The 19,686-nt window shown below is 44.0% G+C and overlaps 1 protein-coding gene across 1 annotated transcript in view; it reads right to left on the reverse strand.

Moving 5' to 3' along the window:
* Utp20 (UTP20 small subunit processome component) overlaps positions 1–19,686 on the reverse strand; it is an 84,490-nt gene that overhangs the window by 54,960 nt on the left and 9,844 nt on the right. Inside the window, 12 exon segments of the mRNA XM_052753059.1 lie at positions 1,751–1,827; positions 4,949–5,107; positions 6,528–6,590; positions 7,532–7,682; positions 9,134–9,239; positions 10,820–10,908; positions 11,042–11,197; positions 15,301–15,479; positions 17,422–17,499; positions 18,381–18,515; positions 18,664–18,810; positions 19,363–19,518. Coding sequence (XP_052609019.1) covers positions 1,751–1,827; positions 4,949–5,107; positions 6,528–6,590; positions 7,532–7,682; positions 9,134–9,239; positions 10,820–10,908; positions 11,042–11,197; positions 15,301–15,479; positions 17,422–17,499; positions 18,381–18,515; positions 18,664–18,810; positions 19,363–19,518 — 1,496 coding nt within the window.

Consider the following 19,686-nt stretch of genomic DNA (forward strand, 5'->3'; position numbering starts at 1 on the left):
ACTTCCAGGTCACAATTCACTGATGGAAGTCAGAGTGGGATCTCAAAGTAGGAACCTGGAGGTAGGAACCATGGAGGAAAGCTGCTTGCTGCCTTACTTTCAAGCTTAAGTTCAGCTAGCTTTCTTACACAGTTCAAGTCTACCTACCTAGGAACTGTGCTGCCCAGAGCCTTCCCACATTAATGATCAATCAAGACAAGTCCTTGGACCAACCTGACAAAGAAAACCACTCAATGACTATCTTCACATGACTCTATATTTGAAATATACTTTTCAGCTGAGTGTGGTGGTACACGCCTCTAACCCCATCACTTGGGATCTGTATTTGTCTGAGACCAGCCTACTCCTCAGAGCTTGTTCCAGGCCAGCCAGGGCTACATATTTAGATCTGTCTCAAACACAGACTTTCCAGAACTTAATGATGAGACATGAAATGAATTGTCTAGGGTTATTTTTGGTTTTGTTTATTTGTTTTGTTTTTATAGACCTTGCAATAATATTTTCAAGTTTTCTCTACTCTTTGTCATTAATTTCCCTTTTCTCTTCTCTCCTTCTTATCTTCCTCCCCATTCCCTTCACTCTCATCCTCCTCTTTCATGAGACATATAGTGATGTAGCCCAGGCTAGCTTCAAATTGTGATCCTCTCTGCCTTAGCCTCCTGAATGCTGTCATTAAAAGTGTGCATCATCACATTTGGCTTCTCCTTAACTTTCTAATATACATAAACTTTACACTAGATATGAGAACTACATATGTTGTATATTATACATTGAGAACAGTCCCCAACGGTAAAATAGCCCAGCCACTATGGAGAGACTTTAAAAGCACTTAGGAGCCAACATTTGTGATAATGGACCACTGATTACAAATATGTCACTTCTTATCTTTTGAAGGTACCAAAAAAAGAAAGAAGAAAAAAGCAACCCAGGGTGAAGTCAAAAGCCATTTATCTTCACTACACTTGTTTGACGGCTCTGAGAGGAAGTAAAAGCAGGCAAAGTGGTTTAAAATTGGAAAGGGATTTGTTTATTCTGCTTCTGTCAAGTAAGAACTAATAGGATCCGGAAAGACATGACACATGACATATTTCCAGTCTGACAAAAAACCAGAGTAAAGTCTCAAGGACAAACATTTGTAAAAGGACAGATTTCTACATCTCAGCACAGCATATGCTATTTTCTGTGACTATTAAAATTATTTGTTAGAGCTAAAGGGATTTGTGTGTGTGTGTGTGTGTATGCTAGACAGCAAGGGTTTTGAAAAGTCCTTATTTTTAAAGTATGGTTCAGTGATCTAATATGTAAAAATAAAAGTATGTAATTATGCCGGGTGGTGGTGGCGCACGCCTTTAATCCCAGCACTCGGGAGGCAGAGGCAGGAGGATCTCTGTGAGTTTGAGGCCAGCCTGGTCTACAAAGTGAGTTCCAGGAAAGGCGCAAAACTACAGAGAAACCCTGTCTCGAAAAACCAAAAAGTATGTAATTATGATAATGTATCTTTTCATCATACAAATAGTATCATATAAAATAAACAGAAAATTCTCCAGTCATTTAAATGCATAGAAATATTCATACACCTAAACTACTGAAAAACAGGCACCAAAGAGAAAGCATATTTTTCTTCTTTGTGTTGTTTCCCAAAGAATTCAGATACCCACGCACTTAAATCATACCCAGCTGGAACAAGCCCTGGCATCATGATTCTACATCAGTTAATGTGAATGGTCCCATCCACTCAGCCCATGCTTACCTTATGAGCTCAATCACAGGGTCCCAGAGGGCGCTGAAGTTGACATACAGCATGCCTAACAGGTAACGGAGTGGCACCTGCAAGTCCAAGAGACTGGTTTAGTGAGCGCAGACAGGCTGCAGTAGAAGGGCAGAAGGGAAGTGCTCAGATGCACACACCCCCGGGACAAAGTGAAGTCTGGAAGACGCTTGCACTTAAGAGCAAAGGTTCTTGGTATTAACCCAGAATTCAGTGTGTAATAATTTTTCTCCATCTCCTAAAATCTCACTCGTTTTCATTAGAACACAGAATTCAAGATCCTAATCCAGGCGTTCACTCACAAAGTCTAATCCCACTGGGGACAAAATTCCATCATAACCAACACTGCCACCACCTGAAGAGCATCATTAGTGAGAGCAGACACTAAAGAAGGACAACAGTAAAACAACAACGACAACACTGTGACAACACTGTGGGAACGGGTGCGCAAGCCTCCTGCACAGCACATGTCGGAGTTCTTTTTGGGGGTCTCTTCATAGCACTGGCTGTCCTGGAACTCACTCTGTAGATCAGGCTGGCCCCAAACTCTCAGAGATCTGTCTCTGATTCTAAGTGCTGGGATTAAAAGCATGCACCACCATGCCTGGCCAGATGTCTGAATTCTTGAAACTGAACTTTCAGAGAGTCCAGTTCAGGGGGCCGAAAGCTTTCTCAGTCAACTTTTGAACAGCATTCATTATTACCAACGCCTGATTTTCTAGGAAGACATAATGGAGAACGGCAGATTTTTTTTAAATCTGGGGGTGGGATGTTGGTAGAGGTTCCAGCTGCAATCTCTGTTCCAAATGAAATGCAGGACACTAACATTTAAAACAGCAAAGAACAAAAGCAAATGAAAGAGGAATGCCTTCCTCCACCTTGCTCCTAGTGAGTCCATAATGGATTTCAAAGCCAGCCAATATCCAGCAGCAGTGAATGCCTGTGGTAAAGAACACTGGCTTTAAACCTGACGCAGTGTCCTCCCCATCAGGAGTCAATGAGAAAGGGACTAATGCTGCCCACACTTGGCTGTGAGGACTGAAGGAGAGCCGGATGGGAAGGATTAGGAATGGAAAGGCATGCTGTGAACCTCCAAGTACAGTAAGGAAAGCGGCTCTTTCCAGGCGGACTGGGCTTTGTGCATACACCGCTTCACTCACATAAACTTGCTTCTGAAGTGCTGAATTGTCACCAACTGAGGGAGGCAGCAGGGCGCAGCAGTTGACGGCATGGCCAAGATCCGGATACCTCAGCTCCACCCCACCCCACCAACTGGACACTACACGACCCTGAGTAAACGTGAAGCTCACGGCTTTCTTCTCTGTAGAGCATCCTGGTCTGCCTCCCACTCATTCCCTAGCCTCTGGGCAGTGCCTAAATCCAACGAGAAACAACACGGGGCTTTCCCACGTTCCTTCTCAGGGAAGACACTTCCGGAGACAGCGGCGACTTGTCCTTTCTTGACCGGCAAGGACAGAAATCAGGATCAACTACGACAACTATTTTAGTCTTACAGTTTTCCCTGTGTTTTACGGGCAATGCAAAGTGTGACTGCTCTGAGTGTTAACCATCTCATGGCCCTTCTCTGAATCCTAAAAGCCAGCCACCACCCATTTTGAAAAGCAGTGGCCACAGAGATCATTATACCATGAAATGTTCTTGATATGGGAGGACCATGTTTTCCTAGTCTACTTTCAATGGACTTAACAGGCATTTGCCTTTTTAGGACAATGTCTAGAATAAAATGAAAAGAAAAAAAAAAGAAAAAAAGAGAAAAAAGCTTTCCTATGTTTTTAGTCACCCTGATGTAATGACATAGGATAAAGAAAATGATAAGATTATGTCCCCAGTATGGATCACACAGAACACATTCTCACTGAAAGCCGACTCCATGGAGCAGGGCACTGTGCTCAGATGATTAAAAGACCTAAATCCCTCAAGGAATGGACTAGGGAATTCCTTCCAGAGGGAAAAAAAGGCCAGTCTTGTGACCCACAGTTAATCAACAAGCAGGATAATCAAAGCCAGCAGGACGGCTGGGGAGAAGGAGAGCACATGTGTGACATCAAAGAGACATCAAAGATGTAGCAGTATCCTCCGAGCCTGGGGACCACGCCTACCTGCAGTGTCCCTGAATGACCTACGATGTGCTCTCAGATCTTGCTTCCTTTGCACGCTCTTCCTCTACACTGGGACATTATCGCCTCTTTCAAGATGCCACCAAACCTAACCCTTCTAGAAATCCTAGGAACTTACACACTCTTGAGCAGGTACCAGAGGGCATGCTCACTCTAGATGGCAGGCTCCCTAGTCCTTGCCCTTGACATCATCTCTTTGAAGGCAGAGGCTGGGCTTTTGCTGTGATCTTTATCACCAGCACCCGGTCATTACTAGCCGACATGTTTGATGGAAGGTTAACATAATTATTGTTAATAACAGTTACCATAAAGTGCTTGGATGGTAGCATATTTTGTAGTGGGATTTTAGACTTATCTCATGCAATTCCTATAGCAACAGTGGAATATGGACTATTGTTTTCCTAATTCACAAACAAGGAAATGGTGGTGCCAATCCTTCACCTTGGTAATCTTGAATACTCTACTTAAGCTGTTGTGGGGACGCCAGGGGCCAGCAGTTAGCTCTGCTTCTCATTTCTGCACCCTAAGCCCACATCCACCAATCATACTCCACCATTTATAGCCACATCCACCATTCATACTCCACCCTTTATAGCGTCTTTTAGGACAGAACCCACATTTTAGAACTATTCTGTCAACAAAACCGGTTTCTTTCTTTCTTTGTTTGTAAGGCCCTTGAAGCCAGACGACTGTTGAAAAGTGAAGTATCACATTTTAAAGTGCTCGCGTGCTATACCCAGGTAGGAAACACAGGAGAAGCCCAGGTGAAATGAGCTGCTGTGGCCGCCAAGGCGTCCTTTCTAGGCAAAGCAACACAAGATGAGGTCCCTGTGTCCCACCTCACACACACAAAAGAACACCAGCTTATTTAACAGGCTGAAAGAGCGAGTGAACTTGAAGCACGGAAGAGAAGCAGGGTTCGCCTCACTTATAAGAAGAACATTTTCATTGTTGACAACTCTGTGACCCAATCTCCAAACTAAGATTTCAAAGATAATTGAAGAAACGATTTTCGAGGGAGACAGACAGACACCACGGTTACCTCCTGCAGCGGCCCCGGAGGGGTTGCATCCTGCACCACATCATGCCTCAGCTTTCTCAGGTGGAGGAGCTTCTCTCTGTAGTCACTCACAGTGGCCGGCACCAGCTCTGCCTGGCGTAGGACAGCCAAGGCCGACTGCCGCTCCGAGAGCCCGTCATCCTGAACAGCCAGACAAAACCCAGGGTAGCTCAGAACCCTGACTCCAAAAGGGATGTGAAGCAAGACTGAAGGTCTTTGTTTTTTGAGATAAGGCCTTACTATATAGTCCTTATTGGCCTGGACCTCGCTATGTGGTCCAGGCGACCCCAAACTTACAGAGATCCACCTGCTTCTTGCCTCCCGAGGGCTAGGATTAAATGTGTGCACCATTATGCTCAGCTTAAAGGTTTTCAAAAAGAAAAACAAAACAAAACAAACAAAAAACTCAACCTAGAATATGTTAGAGAAGGGCGGACTCCTGGAGTTCAGGGTCAGTAGGCCTAGCTGATTCAGTGGGAGACTTGTGTCTCAAAAGATAATGATCAGGGCTGGCTCAGCAGTTAAGAGCTGGTTGCTCTTCCAAAGGACCCTGGCTCAATTCCCAGTGCCTACATGGTAGCTCATAACCTATCTGTAATTCCAGTCCAGGAAATCTGATGCCCTCTGCTGGCCTCCTTGGGTACCAGGCATGTACACAGTACACAGATATACATGAAGGTAAAACATCCATACACATAAAAATAAAATACAATAATTTAAAATGAGAACAATAGAAAACATCCAACGTCACCCTCTGGCCTCCACATTCATGTGCACTAAATGTATGTGCATGTGCCTGTATGCACACTTGCACAAATGCGTGTGGGTGCACACAAAAACACACCACACACACAGAGTAAACGGGAAACTGTCAAAGGATTCCAAATGACTAACAGCATCTACTCAAATGAAAAATAATACACACACACACACACACACACACACACACACACAGAATATATATATAGTCTCACTGTGCAAGTCTACTTCTAGTATTTGTATTGTGGAAACAGTTCTATGCATGAAAATATCCATCTAAGGGAGTTCACTGTGGTGCTGTTGAAGATACTGGAAAACGGTAACTAAAACTCCACTTAACCTTCCATTAACAGAGGAAGCAGTAAGATTTTAAACTGTGGGGTACTATTAACTTCTAAAGAAAGAGGTAAAACCAGAGGCACTGATTCGGAAGAGTCCCATGATAACATGAGCTCCCATTATGTCTGCTACCCGCAAGATTTGAAAGAACATTTAGGAGACTTAGTGGTAGGCAAGAATTCGATTTCCAAAAATAACAATTTTTAACATACATGTTTATATAGCTTAGCTACATAGCAAAGATATAATTTTGAAAATTAATTTTGTTTTATTTATCTTTTTTTTTTGAGACAGGATTTCTCTGTGTAGTCTTGGTGCCTGTCCTGGATCTTGCTCTATAGATCAGGCTGGCCTCAGAGATCCACCTGGCTCTGCCTCCCAAGTGCTGGGATTAAAGGCCTTCGCCACCACCACCCAACAAATTACGCTTTTTTTAAACTATACACTCTAATAATTACAATACCTCCACTGATGCTGGAAGCCGGATGTCAAAATGATTTAGGATCCTTATTGTCAAGAGCCGAATCTAGAGAGAGCACAAGGGAGATTTCCAATGCAGATTTAGGTGAAGGAAGAAACTGATGTGCAGCCAGGGAGACCCACGTCTCACCAGATCTCAGAGGTACTATTGGTCAGAGTAAAACTCGGCCTTTTCTAGTCCTTGTCTCATATCCAACAATGACCAATACCTAATCAAACAGTCAATGAATTACAGATGGCATGATACTGAGTGGGGAAGGCTGCTGACACACTGTAACTTCGTTTTAGCTATGGCAGGAAGTGCGAGGACCTGGCTAAGCTTGTCCAACATTCAGCTAAGATCAGCAGCTCCACACTTAGTCACATGGGTATGTTCACACACTTGAATGAGTAGGTAAACCATCTCAATTTTTTTTTCCCTTTTCTTCCTTTTTTATTTTTCAAAACAGGGTCTTACTCTGCAGCCCTGGCTGTCCTGGAACTCACTATGAGGACCAGGCTAGCCTCACAGAGATCCATCTCCTGACTACTGGAGTTATGGGTGTGCACAACTATGCTTGGCTTAAGTTTTCTTTTTATGAAATTTGAAAACTGTTTGCAAGCAGCAATGTATCACAAGAACACATTCTTCTAGTTTTAAGTTGTAAGACATGGATAGGTTGTTCACCTATTAGTAGAAGCACAATTATGTAGTCCATAAAATGTGCACTATGCAAGGCTGTTATAATGGAGATTTAGTCAAACAACTACCAACTATGAGTACATAAATTAAAGAAAAATGATTTTATTTCTCTAGCTTTTTTCTACCCCAGTCCTACTGAACCGGAATCTTTGGAGGCAGAACCCGAGGATTTGTAATCTGACCACCCTAAGCTGTGATTAGTCTGTGGCCAGGGTTTAACAACCACTGTTCCAACAGAAATCCCCCAGCAGTGCCCTCTGCTGGGGGACCACGTGGTCACAGGCCGCCCACACATGCAGTATTACCTTGGAGACACCAGTTGAAATGTTTGTCTGTAACTTGGGAAATAACTCCATTAAAGCTTTCTCAGACAGCGGCCCTTTGCATCCACATAAGGCCAGCCTCTGATAATAGAGATCAGCCAACAGCAGCACAGATGGCTCCGTCGGAAATGTTCTGCAACAAGACATTTACGAGATTCAAACTGCATCACACCGCTAAGTTACCAAGAAATGTCCGCAGAGGAGGGAAATATAAAATGCTTTAAGTGAGCTTTAAGTTTTATAGAGCTTGCCAACATCATTTTATAGTTACAGCAGAAGACTAGGCCTGCCACGTGAGTGCTGTGCTTAGCTACAACCAGGTGGTGAGAGGCAGAGGGGGGACTAAAACAGCCAGTGCTGCTCCCCCAACCCACAGCTGCATAAGAAGGGGACATGTGAAATGTGTGAAGTGTGTACTGCATGCAAGGCACTGAGCTGGTGAGGAAAAGTGCAGCCATTTCTAAACCGTCCCCTGTGACAAGCTACAGACCCTCCATGCCAACTTCATTCACATTTGGACTGAGAGCCTAGCATATGCCAGTGGTTTTTCTAGACACTGAGAGAAAGTCAACCAAAGACAAAGTTCTTCTTTTCCTGAAAATTTCTAGGAAAAGGGAGCCATAGCACACTAAAAGATAGTCAGTAGAGCAGTGATAAATGCCGGGGAGAAAAGGATTCAGGGGAAGGAGGCCAGGGGCAAGCAGGGGCAGAGCAGTTGGCAGGGACCAGTGGGCAAAGTGGAGCACATCTGATACAGGACGGTCACGGAATGCAGAACTGGAAGAAATGGAAATGTGGGCTCAAGGGTATCTGAAGGAAAAGCATTCTAGGCAGAAGAGTGAAGCCAAGGCCCATGCCGATGCATTCTAACCTACAAGAGCATTAGAGACCAGTGTAGCTGGGGCCAAGTAAACAAGGAAATATGGGTGATGTCAGCAGTCACAGGGGTTAGATCATAAAAAGCCAGAGGGGCTTGGTGAGGACTTGAGATTTTATTCCCCGTCGTTCAGGGCAGGAACACTTTGCTAGGGGCTGCCTCATGCTGTACATTGCTTAGCCACAGCCTTGGCCTCAACCTACCTGAACCAGAACAGGCCTAGTGTGTGTGAGGCCTTGGGATCCATTCTCAGCACTACCAAATAAAGTAACTTTTTTCCCTTTTAAATCCAACTGGGCAGAGCATGGTGACAAATGCCTTTAATCTTAGCAGTTGGGAGGCAGAAGCAGATGCATTTCTGGGAGTTCAAGGCCACCCTGGTCAACCTATTGAGTTTTAGGGCTGTGTAGAGAGACTGTTTTAAAAAAAAAAAAAAATCCAGCTGGCATTTTAACTTTATAACCTAAAACCTAGGCATATAATGAAGTATTCCTTTGCAAAGATGACTTTATACTTAAAATACTTAAAATCTGTCAAAAATTACTTATTTTAGTTGAAGGATCTAATGTCAACATTTAATTTCCCCATGTGACTGTATTCGGGTATAAAACAGATTAGAAAGATTTCTGTTATATCCAAAACTACACAAAAATGGGAGCTTTTGATATTTTGTTTATTATTAAGATTAACAGAAGTCGCTTACTTACAGCACTAAATTCTTCACCCGCTCCACAGGAACCAGATGAAGAAGTTCTGAAGACTCTTCTAAACTTAGCAGGGTACTTACAGCTTGACAGAGAACAAATAAGTTTCCTAAGGACAGAAAGACAGGAAAAGCACATATTTCTTTCTCAGCTGTGAAACACCTCATTACCAACAGTCCTTACAGAAAGCTCATTTAAAGGGAATCTGTGCCCTCCGATGCAGTACTGCATGTCAAATGCCTAATGGAACACACCTGTGCTCTCTGATGCAGTACTGCATGTCAAATGCCTAATGGAACACACCTGTGCTCTCTGATGCAGTACTGCATGTCAAATGTCTAATGGAACACACCTGTGCTCTCTGATGCAGTACTGCATGTCAAATGTCTAATGGAACACACCTGTGCTCTCTGATGCAGTACTGCATGTCAAATGTCTAATGGAACAGAAAGCAACAGAGAGTCTAGTCTCTAAGTCGGATACTGTCTCTTTGTTACAGTGAACACATGTCTGAGGCAGAGAATAAAAGTTCATGCCATTGACTTAGACAAGAAGCAAGCTGAGGTCAAGAGATCTACTCCAAACCTGAATGTCTGAGCCCTGCTGTGCTGTGTGCTTAGTTTCAGAGTCAAATGTTATTAGATCTGGGATTTTCAGGGGGGCTCCTCAACCAGTGAAATACATGTACATATTTCAAAATCTGAGGGACTCAAAAATCTGAAGCATTTCTTAGTCCTGAGCATTTCAAGGGAGGAGGAATACAGTCCACCCTCCAGCATCACTCGGACTAGAACTTTCCATAATAGTAGACCTGGACTTTCAAAAGCTGTTATCTTTACACAAAATTCCTCATGCTGAAATTTTTCTTCAGTTTATATTAAGTCACATGTGCGATAGACTGGAAATTCAGAAACTCAGTTAACACTAATTAAAGAGTGCCTTGGAGCATGGCACCCACTCCTGCCTACAGGAGGCAGGTAGGCCTTCCTAGTGATGCACCTGTGGAGTCTGGATGAGACTGAGCAAGTCCCCGCCATAGACTTCTGTATGTGGACACCTGGTCCCCAGCGGGTGGTGCTATTTGGAGGAGGTTCTAGAACTCCTAGGACACAGAGCCTTGCTGATGGAAGTCAACTCTCAGCTTCCTTCTCTGGCTGCCTGCTGCCATGCCTCCCCCGCCAATATGTACTCTCCTGGAACTGTATGATAACACAAACTCTTTCTTCCTAAGTCACGTTTGGGTGTGGTGTTCTATCACAGCAATAACAAGCAACCAGCCTGAGTGGTGTTTGGAAGGAAAAGAGTGCATTAAATAAGGAACTTAGGAAGGTCCTCGCACAGAGGGTACACGCATATACAGAAGAGCATTAGACTGTGTCCTGGGGACTAAATGATGCAGCTTGGAGCAGGTGTCTCTAAGGGTAGGAGGACCCAGAGACAGTAGGGCTCAAGTGTCCCAAGTTATAACAGCCTCTTGACACTTGACTTTCCTTGTGCTCACGCAACTTGGACCCGGTCACCACACTATGGGGTACAAGTAAACACATATCCCTGCCACACATGCATTTTTCATACAGGGAGTCAGAGCAGAATAGTGTTAGTACTATTCTCTGGCATGACACGTGTTTACATTTCCTTTGGGTGTGCCAGAAAAGACCAGGCAGAGAACAAGTGCTCATTGTCACTGACCTTTCCCAAAGCTCCCCTTGTCACCAGCCATGAAGAGGGACTCTATGAAGCATGACACGAGAGCTAGCACCTTCTCCTTCTCAAGAGGTCTGTTCAAGAGATGCGGAAAAAAAGGGAAGTTTTCAAATTTCTAGTTAACGGTTTATTCACAGGAAGGCAAAGAATGGTTAACATTTTAATCGAAATGTTAGACACTTGTAAAACTAAAGTTTATTTTCTTACCTGATATGAGGTAATACCACCAGGGCTGCCCAAGACCGTGAAAGGAAAGTGGTATCATTATCTGGGGGCAACTGAACTGTGGATAAGAGACGGTCTAGTACGGGAAACTGTGCCTCTCTTCTCTTAGAGTCAGTCTTCCTCTGCTTTAAGTAGGATCTGAGGGGAAAACAATGCACAGACATTTACTAAATACAGGCACAAGTTTGAAAGGCTGCATCTTGAATGGAGGAGGAGGGACCTAGAGGGGAAGGCTGGACGCAGGTGAACAAGCTTGCAGGGACAGGCTCTTCAACTCCATGTGCTGACTTGCCTCTCCATTTCACCCCATCTGTCACCTAGACCGGGTCCTCTCTAGTTCTAGGCACTGCTGTGCATTTTGTGTTGCTGGGCAGATCTCTGATGGACCAGGACAAACTGACTTCCTCTATTCATTTCGTATTTACTTGAGACATGGTATAGTTATGAGCCCTGGCTAGCTTGGAACTTGGCTGGCCTTGAACTTGTGGCAATCCTCCCCACAAAGTGACCACGGTAAAATAGGCAAATACCACTTTTATTAATTATGATTGACAGTTCTGACTTTAACACGGTACAAGGTTATTCAGTGATATTTTCTGACTTAGCATTTGTTTGTGGGTATGTGTTAGACATATAGTTATAACTAACCCCTTTTCTATTCTTGCAAGCAAAGTCATAGAAATGATAGGTAATATGCCTTACAACTTGTCCTCCACACAGAGTTTAGTTAACTTGTATAACAGAAGTGGACTGTAACAATTTTTTTCTTAATTTAAATCAACAAAAAGTCACTTTTTTTTGTTTTATACTTTTCAGGACATAGAATATTTGGAAATACAGACAAGTAAGTTAATTTAACTTAACTATCAATTCATTAGTCATCACATCTTTTCTTTTCTAGACAGTGTTTCTCTGTGTAGCCCTGGCTGTCTTAGAACTCACTCTGTAGACCAGACTGGCCTGGAACTCAGAGATCCACCTGCCTCTGCACCCCCACTCCCTCCTCCAGTGCCCAAGTGCTGGGATTAAGGGCATGTGCCACCACCACCCAGCTAGTCATCAGATCTGGTTAGTCTTTTTGGCAATGAGCACGATTTGACCATCTATAAAAATGTAAGGTGCTGAGATGACGTTAAACAACAGTCATTGTCCGCCCCACCACTGTCCTATGGTTAACGTCCCTCCTCGCCTGGAGTCTTGACCTCAGACCTTGCAAGGCTCAGTCCTTTCCACAGTTACAGTAAGTCAAAAGGCCAACTCCACGAAGGACTGTTCCTCTCCCTGTCCTTGCTCCCCGCCTAACTGCCTCAGCAGGCCCTTCTCCACAGCAGCATTATCCTCTGAACTGTGGAGAGGCTGCTCTTATTCACAGTTACAGCCATTGTCTACAGTACATGAGGCTTAGGTGAGCACTTTCACATCAACGTTCTCTTCCTAGTCCTGTGAGATGGACAGCTGGGGTGGGACTAAAGCTATGAAGTTTTAGAGACAGGTCTACTGTGGATCCTAGGCTCACCTCAACTCACAATGCTCCTAAGCTTGCCTGTAATTGCAACACTCCTCCTGTTTGGATTCTAGCTGAGTGTACAAGACAAAAGTGACCATTCACACAGACTGTATGTGGTGGGGCGCGGGGAGGGGAAGGGATGCTTTCTCAGAGACAGACACTGAAGCTGTAGCACTAGCTTTGAGTTAAAAGATCTAGATCTTTTTTTACTATGTACTTTTCTAGGGAGGATGAAAGAACTGCGAGGTGTGAAAGACAGCCTCATCAATCCCCTGGGGAAGCCAAGAACAAAGCTCCATGGCACAGAACCCAGAGTTCTGGCCACTGGCAAGAATGTGCCTGCTGGAGACCGGCTCTGGGTTGTGAAATCGAGATAGAATGCCCAAGGCAATGATTCTCCAGGAGTTATTCATTACTCACTTCTCAAGAGCGAGACTCAGGTAAAGAGAGCAAGACTCTGCTCAGGCACATTTGACAGAGAAGCTACCTTCAGAGGAAGAGATGTACGCAGGCATTAAGGAGGCAAGGCTCCCCAGATCTCAAGCTCCTCTAATTCAAAAGTAAATGCCGTGTGACTGTGTGGACAATCCCTTCATCCCAGAGAAGGCAGCCAAGTTCAAACTCAGGGAACCCCATCCACTTACCCTAGTGTCTCAAAGCAAACCACAGACTGACAACAGGTGCAACCACTCCAACAAACACAAAGTATGGAAGCAAAGGAACGGGGCCAGTGGGATGGTCCAGCAGGTAAAGGCGCTTGCTGCCAAGCCCGAGGACCTGAGTTTGAGTCCCGGAACCCACAGAGCAGAAGGAAAGAACTTACAAAAGCTATCTTCTGACTTCCCAGACATGCCATTGCACCCACCCCACCTACCACAGAAGAAGAAAGTGAGCCGTGGCCTTTTTGAACAGCTGCAATACACAGGATAAATGGAGCAGACTATGGAGCACAGACAGACAGAAACGATGGCCAGGTGATTTATGACCCAAGTACAAGGGCAGCACATAGAACAGCTTCTCAACAAATGCTGCCAAAGCAAGTCAACAGCCCGTTGACCTAAACTGCAAATCGGACACAACAACGTTATGCATTCATAACGAGTTACATATGTCATATGACATGGGAGGGAGGATGGGGGAGGGGAGGGGGAGGGAAAGAACTACATAGTGAGGTCCTGTCTCAACATCAACAACAACAACAAAACCACTTTCAATTTTTTCAGTATGTTTGGCAGAACTGCTGTTTCTATCATGAATTCAATTGTCTCTGGCTCTTCAAAATGATGCCTTCACAAGTCACTATAATGGCTATTTACAAGAAGTAGGTTGCAATTCTTCACACTTATGATAAACCCCAAAATTCCACTTTGAAAACATGAATGTTCACAGTAGCTTAATGTGCAATGGCCAAGAAGCAGAAATAACTAAAAGTTCTCCCACATGTGAATGATTAAACAAGTGTTACGTTTACTGAGTGAGTTTACTGATATAGCAACTTGGGTGAATCTCAAAGGAATTGTGCTAGGTAAAAAAGCCAACCAATCACAAAAGATACACTGCACAATTCTTACACAACACTCTCACAGTGACATACTTATAAAAGTGGGAGGGCTGACTCTGAGCACAAGGGTTAGGAATGCAAGTGTGCGTGCAGCTATTAAAAGGCGTACAAGTGAATTGTGGAGTGGGGGGGGAGCACAGAAGAGGCTGGCGGGAGAAGAGAAACGATGGAATTGTCTTTGGATTTTTAAAAACTGGAGGACAAAAAGGGACATGCTTCTGTGGAGGAATACTTCTGTGCCTTCAGGTGGTGGTGATAGATGTGCTGAGTGATCGCCTGTACAGACCACTGATCTACATATGGGCAGTGCTCAGGTGAGTGATCATCTGCACAGACCCACTGATCTACATATGTCAGTGCTCAGGTGAGTGATCACCTGCACAGACCCACTGATCTACATATGTCAGTGCTCAGGTGAGTGATCACCTGCACAGACCCACTGATCTACACATGGTCAGTGCTCAGGTGAGTGATCACCTGCACAGACCCACTGATCTACATATATCAGTGCTCAAGTTAGTGATCATCTGCACAGACCCACTGATCTACATATGGACAGTGCTCAGGTAAGTGCACACTAACTGAGGAAGTCTGAGTGAGGCTGCTAAGCTGTATCTAGTTCCAATACTACAGCAAGATTATGTAAGATGGCACCAGTGGGAAACACACACACAGAACCTCTCTATACTAGTTCTTAAAATTACACATGAATCCAAAACGATCTTTAAAAGGTTAAAAAATTAATAATCACCTCTTGTTTTTCTTTTTTGGTTTTTTTGAGACAGGGTTTCTCTGTTTAACAGCCCTGGCAGTCCTGGAACTTGGTTGTAGACCAGGCTGGCCACCTGCCTCTGCCTCCTAAGTGCTGGGTGGGATTAAAGGCATGTACCATCACTGTCCAGCTAATCACCTCTTTTCTTAACCACCTTCTGAGATAAACAAAGCTAACAGGTTTATGTCTCCATCCACATTTTTCTACATTTGCACGCACAACTTTTGTTTGAAACACTGCAAACTGCAATCTTACGAATCACTATGTGCAGAGGCACGACACTTTATCATGGACATCTTTCTGGAGACTATATAAGACCATCATTTTGGGCAGTATACTTGAACATTCAATGAGAAATGGATAACCTTACCATCACCATAGGGAGTGAATTTAGAACTTACCCCACAGTCTGTTGTGAGAAAACCAGAGGGTATTTTTCAATGGCCATAGAGCCAGCAGAGGGCGGAGCAGCTTTTTTCAGAATGAGCTTGGCTAAAATGGCCAGGGCTTCATCGCAGACCACAGAGTCGCCCATCAAGAAGCAATTCTCAATGTACCAGAGAAAGCTTGGTAGAAACAGCTGAAGACAAAAAAGGAAATTAACGTTCATTACCAGAAGGAGATTCCAGAACACCCAGGAAAGAGACCATAACACTTCAACAGAGTTCCTAGCAAAAGATCAGCATTAAAGCTCTCCAGGTGAAGAACAGAAGCTGGACGACAACGTGGCAACACTCTGAACACTGTGAGGGAAAAATGACCAACAACCTAGAATTGGATGCCTAGCCTACTGTCAATGTGGTGCAAGAGGGAATAAACGTATTTTCAGATATAAGAAATCTTATGTTCCTGTCCTTTACCTTCCCCAGGAACCTGAAGGAGCTATGACACTGAGATAAAAGAGTAAGGTAGAAACAAGAGGGAAATGCAGAGCCCAGGAAACAGAAGAGAAATACAGGGCCAGCCTTATGGAACATCTGTCCAATGGGCTGAAAGCAAGACCCAACAGGAAGTCCTCCAGGAGCAATCTAAGAAGTGGAAAAAAGCAGTTGCTATGTGGGTCCTCATAATGCTACTGGAGAAGGAAGTAGATGCCATGTGGGTCCTCATAGTGCTACTGGAGAAGGAAGTAGATGCCATGTGGGTCCTCATAGAGAAACTGGAGAAGGAAGTAGATGCCATGTGGGTCCTCATAATGCTACTGGACACAAACCCACAGACAAGGTACTCAACCTACGTGAAGAATGAGGCAATTGCTAATTCAAGGAAAGATAAGGCGGCATACACAAAATACATGTAACTCTAAGTTCCCCCTGCTTATAAACAGAAGTGGTAAATATGGATTCAATCAAATCCTGACACAGATCTGTCCTGGGTGAGGAGACAAAGGAACTGAAATTAACCTACCAGAGGAGGAAGACTATAGACAAGACCAAAACCAACACACCAAGGAAAGAACACTCAGTGAGTTCAGAGTAAACACCAGGGAAAGCAAGGGCATGGTTAGTGTTCTGTGGTTGCTGCTGGTAACATGGGAAAACAAATGATTTGTCTTTTAGCCTTGTGTGACTGGCTCAAACCAAGGCATGTGTGCACACGAATACATGCATGCATACGCGAGTGTACACACACACACACACACACACACACTTTTAGCTTTTTTGATACAAGGTCTCCTGATCCTTCTGTCTTCATTTTCCAAGTGTTGGGATCGTAGGTATATACCATGAAATCCAGGTAAGATTTATTTTTTACTTTTGTGTGGGGGTGTGGGGGTTGAGATGCGTCTCATGCAACACAGGGTGGCCTAAGACTTGCTATGGAGCTGAGGCTAAAACTATTCTCTACACTTTTAATTTAAATCCAAGTTCTCTGAACTGACTTTTCAATTTTACCAGTTTTCTAAATAATTCAATTACTGCTAAAAGCACAGTGGCTACTGGCTATCATTTGGTGTGTGTGTGTGTGTGTGTGTGTGTGTGTGTGTGTGTGTGTGTATGTGTGTGTGTGTGTGTGTGTGTGTGTGTGTGTGTGTGTGTGTGTATGTGTGTGCGTGCGCGCGCACGCGCTTTAAGACAGAATCTCACTCTAACACTGGCTAGTTTGGCTCCTGTTACACAGTCCTTGTAGGCCTTGAACTCACAGTAATCCACTTGCCTCGGCCTCTGAAGTGCTGGAAGTATAAGCATGCCCCACACTGGCTTCATTTTGGGCTTTGCTGGTGCTGGAGACAGGGTCTAAACAGCCTGGATGGGCCTTAAACACCCTGTCAAGTCTCCCTGCCTCCACCCGCCAAGAGCTGGGATTACAGTCCAACCTGGACATTTTATATGACTTAGCATATAAAGTATCCCATATAACCTATGATTGAATATAATTGCTTTAAAATTATACTAGCTAAACAGCAATCATTAATTCTGTTTCTCTCAAAAAGCAACAACAACAAAAGAAGTCACAGAATCTCAAAAGTGATTATATCATGACATACTTAAAAAGTACCCTAAAATGAATGTCCTGCTTACCTGTTCAAACTGCTTCATAGGAAACATGACTTCAGAAAAATCCAAAATCAAACGTCTCTCAAATTTGCTTTCAAATATCTGTGAAGCAAAGATCAAAAGTATTTATAAATGTATACAGCAGTTCTCCCCTCACCCCCAATGTAACTGCAGTCAGGGATGGCAGGCACACCACACGCCGATCAGCAGCATTCCATCCAAAGGCTTAACCTGCTACGAAGAAACGTAGACGCAGAGTACAGTATCTCAGTGACTACTGCAGGCCCTAAAGGCTGCTTGGCTCTGCCCAGGTACAGACAATCACAACAGGAAAAGCAGCAGGGGCCACAGAAGCTCCGTTTTTTATTTTCAGTCCTATTTCAACATACTCTGGAAACCCACGAAATGCAAACAGCAGATATGACCCTGCTTAGCATTCTTCTGGGGCCTTCCCTACTTGCAGGATAGAGCCTAACTTTGCAAAGCCAAGACAGCTCTACTGCTATGGAGTCACACTTTCTCCAGGGCCTGTGTGCCCAGACTACACGCATGATGAACACAAGTCAGTCACTAAAGTTCCTTTGTCAGGTGTTTTTTCCCCTGTTGGCAAACTGTTAAGAAACCTTTAAAGACTACTCCAAGTCTATGTCCTTTGAAAAGCTTTCTCTGTTCCCCCAGTAAGTAGAATTAACAATTATAATTCAAGCCACTCCCAGGCTCCTTTATCCAGACAGAATGGGAGGCATCATAGCTACCCTGGAATATGCAGTACACACCCACTGCACAGCAAACTACACACATTCACTCATGTTTGCCTTGAGATTTAGCTGCTTGCTTCCATGATGGCATGCAGCTCCCATCTCCCAACAAGCTCAATCCCTTGGGGCAGAGTCTTTGCCATGCTTCATCTCTATTTCTCAGCAGTATACTCAACGCTAAACACATTATTAACTACACAAATAACATCTGGTGAAGTAAATTACTTTGTCTATGGTTTCTTTGATGAGGGTCTCTGGCAAGGAAACATTTTCAGCTAGGAGCAAAGCAGAAACCACATCCAAGAGGGTCTTCCGGCAAGATGTGGAAAGGTCGGCTGTCTGTAATGCTTCAGACAATACCTGTAATAATGAAAGAAAAGACAAGGCACATATAGCAATCTACATCCGGCCCCACCCTCCAGTGCCGGGGACCATCAGTCCTTTGCACATGCCAGGGGAGTGCACAACCTTTAACAAACTCTTAAGCACATCAGACTTGGAAACTCACCCTACAGATGTCAGCAGGCTTTGTTATTTTTGACCCACTTCCGTGTTTCACGAGGATCAGCAATGTTTCCAGCAGCCGACTGATCTGTTCAGAGTTTTCACAGCAGTTTGTTTTCGTCCCTTTGTTGTGTAGCTCCAGGAGTGATTCCTTCAAATCAAGAATTTGAGAGAGTAAGTAACTACAAAACACCAAACCCGTTTGCTCACGCAATAATGAGATGTCCTGTGACAGCTCACCTCTCACACCCTTGCTTTCTAAAGAAGAGTGCCTATTTCGGACATCACTAGACAGTGGCAGCCAGTATTGACTGAGTACTCTGTCTTCGTTCTTTGGAAGTCTTTACTCAACACCCTCACAGCAACCTGGACATAGGTAACATGAGCCCCATTTTACCATATGAAAATACTGAGCAACAGACGCTCTACATAACTTCTCCAAATCACACTTGTAGTACCAAGATGCAAACAGGAAATCTGGCATTTCTCTCAGCCACTATGCTCCACTGCAGCACATCACACACACACACACACACACACACACACACACACACACACACACACACACACACACGATCAATGTGTAGATATTCAAATGAGGAAATGATGATAAAATATAATCTCCAACAGTGCTCAGCTCAGCAATAACAAAAGGTATGCAGACTGTCCTGTTACACACCCATTCCTAAAAATTAGAACTTACTTGCAAACAGTCAAAAAATACACCAAAATGTTCCTTATAGATATAGCCGACAGTGGATTTGGCCATGTTTTTCAGGGTTTCCCCAACTAAAGTCCATGGCAGTTGAGTTTCTGTTTCAGTAACAGGTCCCAGTTTTTGCAAAATGAGCTTCAGTGCCTGTGGGAATGCAAGAGAAAGCAATTTAAACAGTTTTGGATAGCAATTTTTAAAAGAAAGTCTTAATTTGTGGCTTATCACTCTGATTTTATTAAAAACTTAGCATGGAATAATTGAGGATATGGCAGCTCTGACTGTTAACTCTGTGGCCCAGGTTGTACGTAAATT

The sequence above is a fragment of the Peromyscus californicus genome, unplaced genomic scaffold (genome assembly GCF_007827085.1).
Source record: "Peromyscus californicus insignis strain IS unplaced genomic scaffold, ASM782708v3 Scaffold_24__1_contigs__length_46423439, whole genome shotgun sequence".
Lineage (NCBI taxonomy): Eukaryota > Metazoa > Chordata > Mammalia > Rodentia > Cricetidae > Peromyscus > Peromyscus californicus.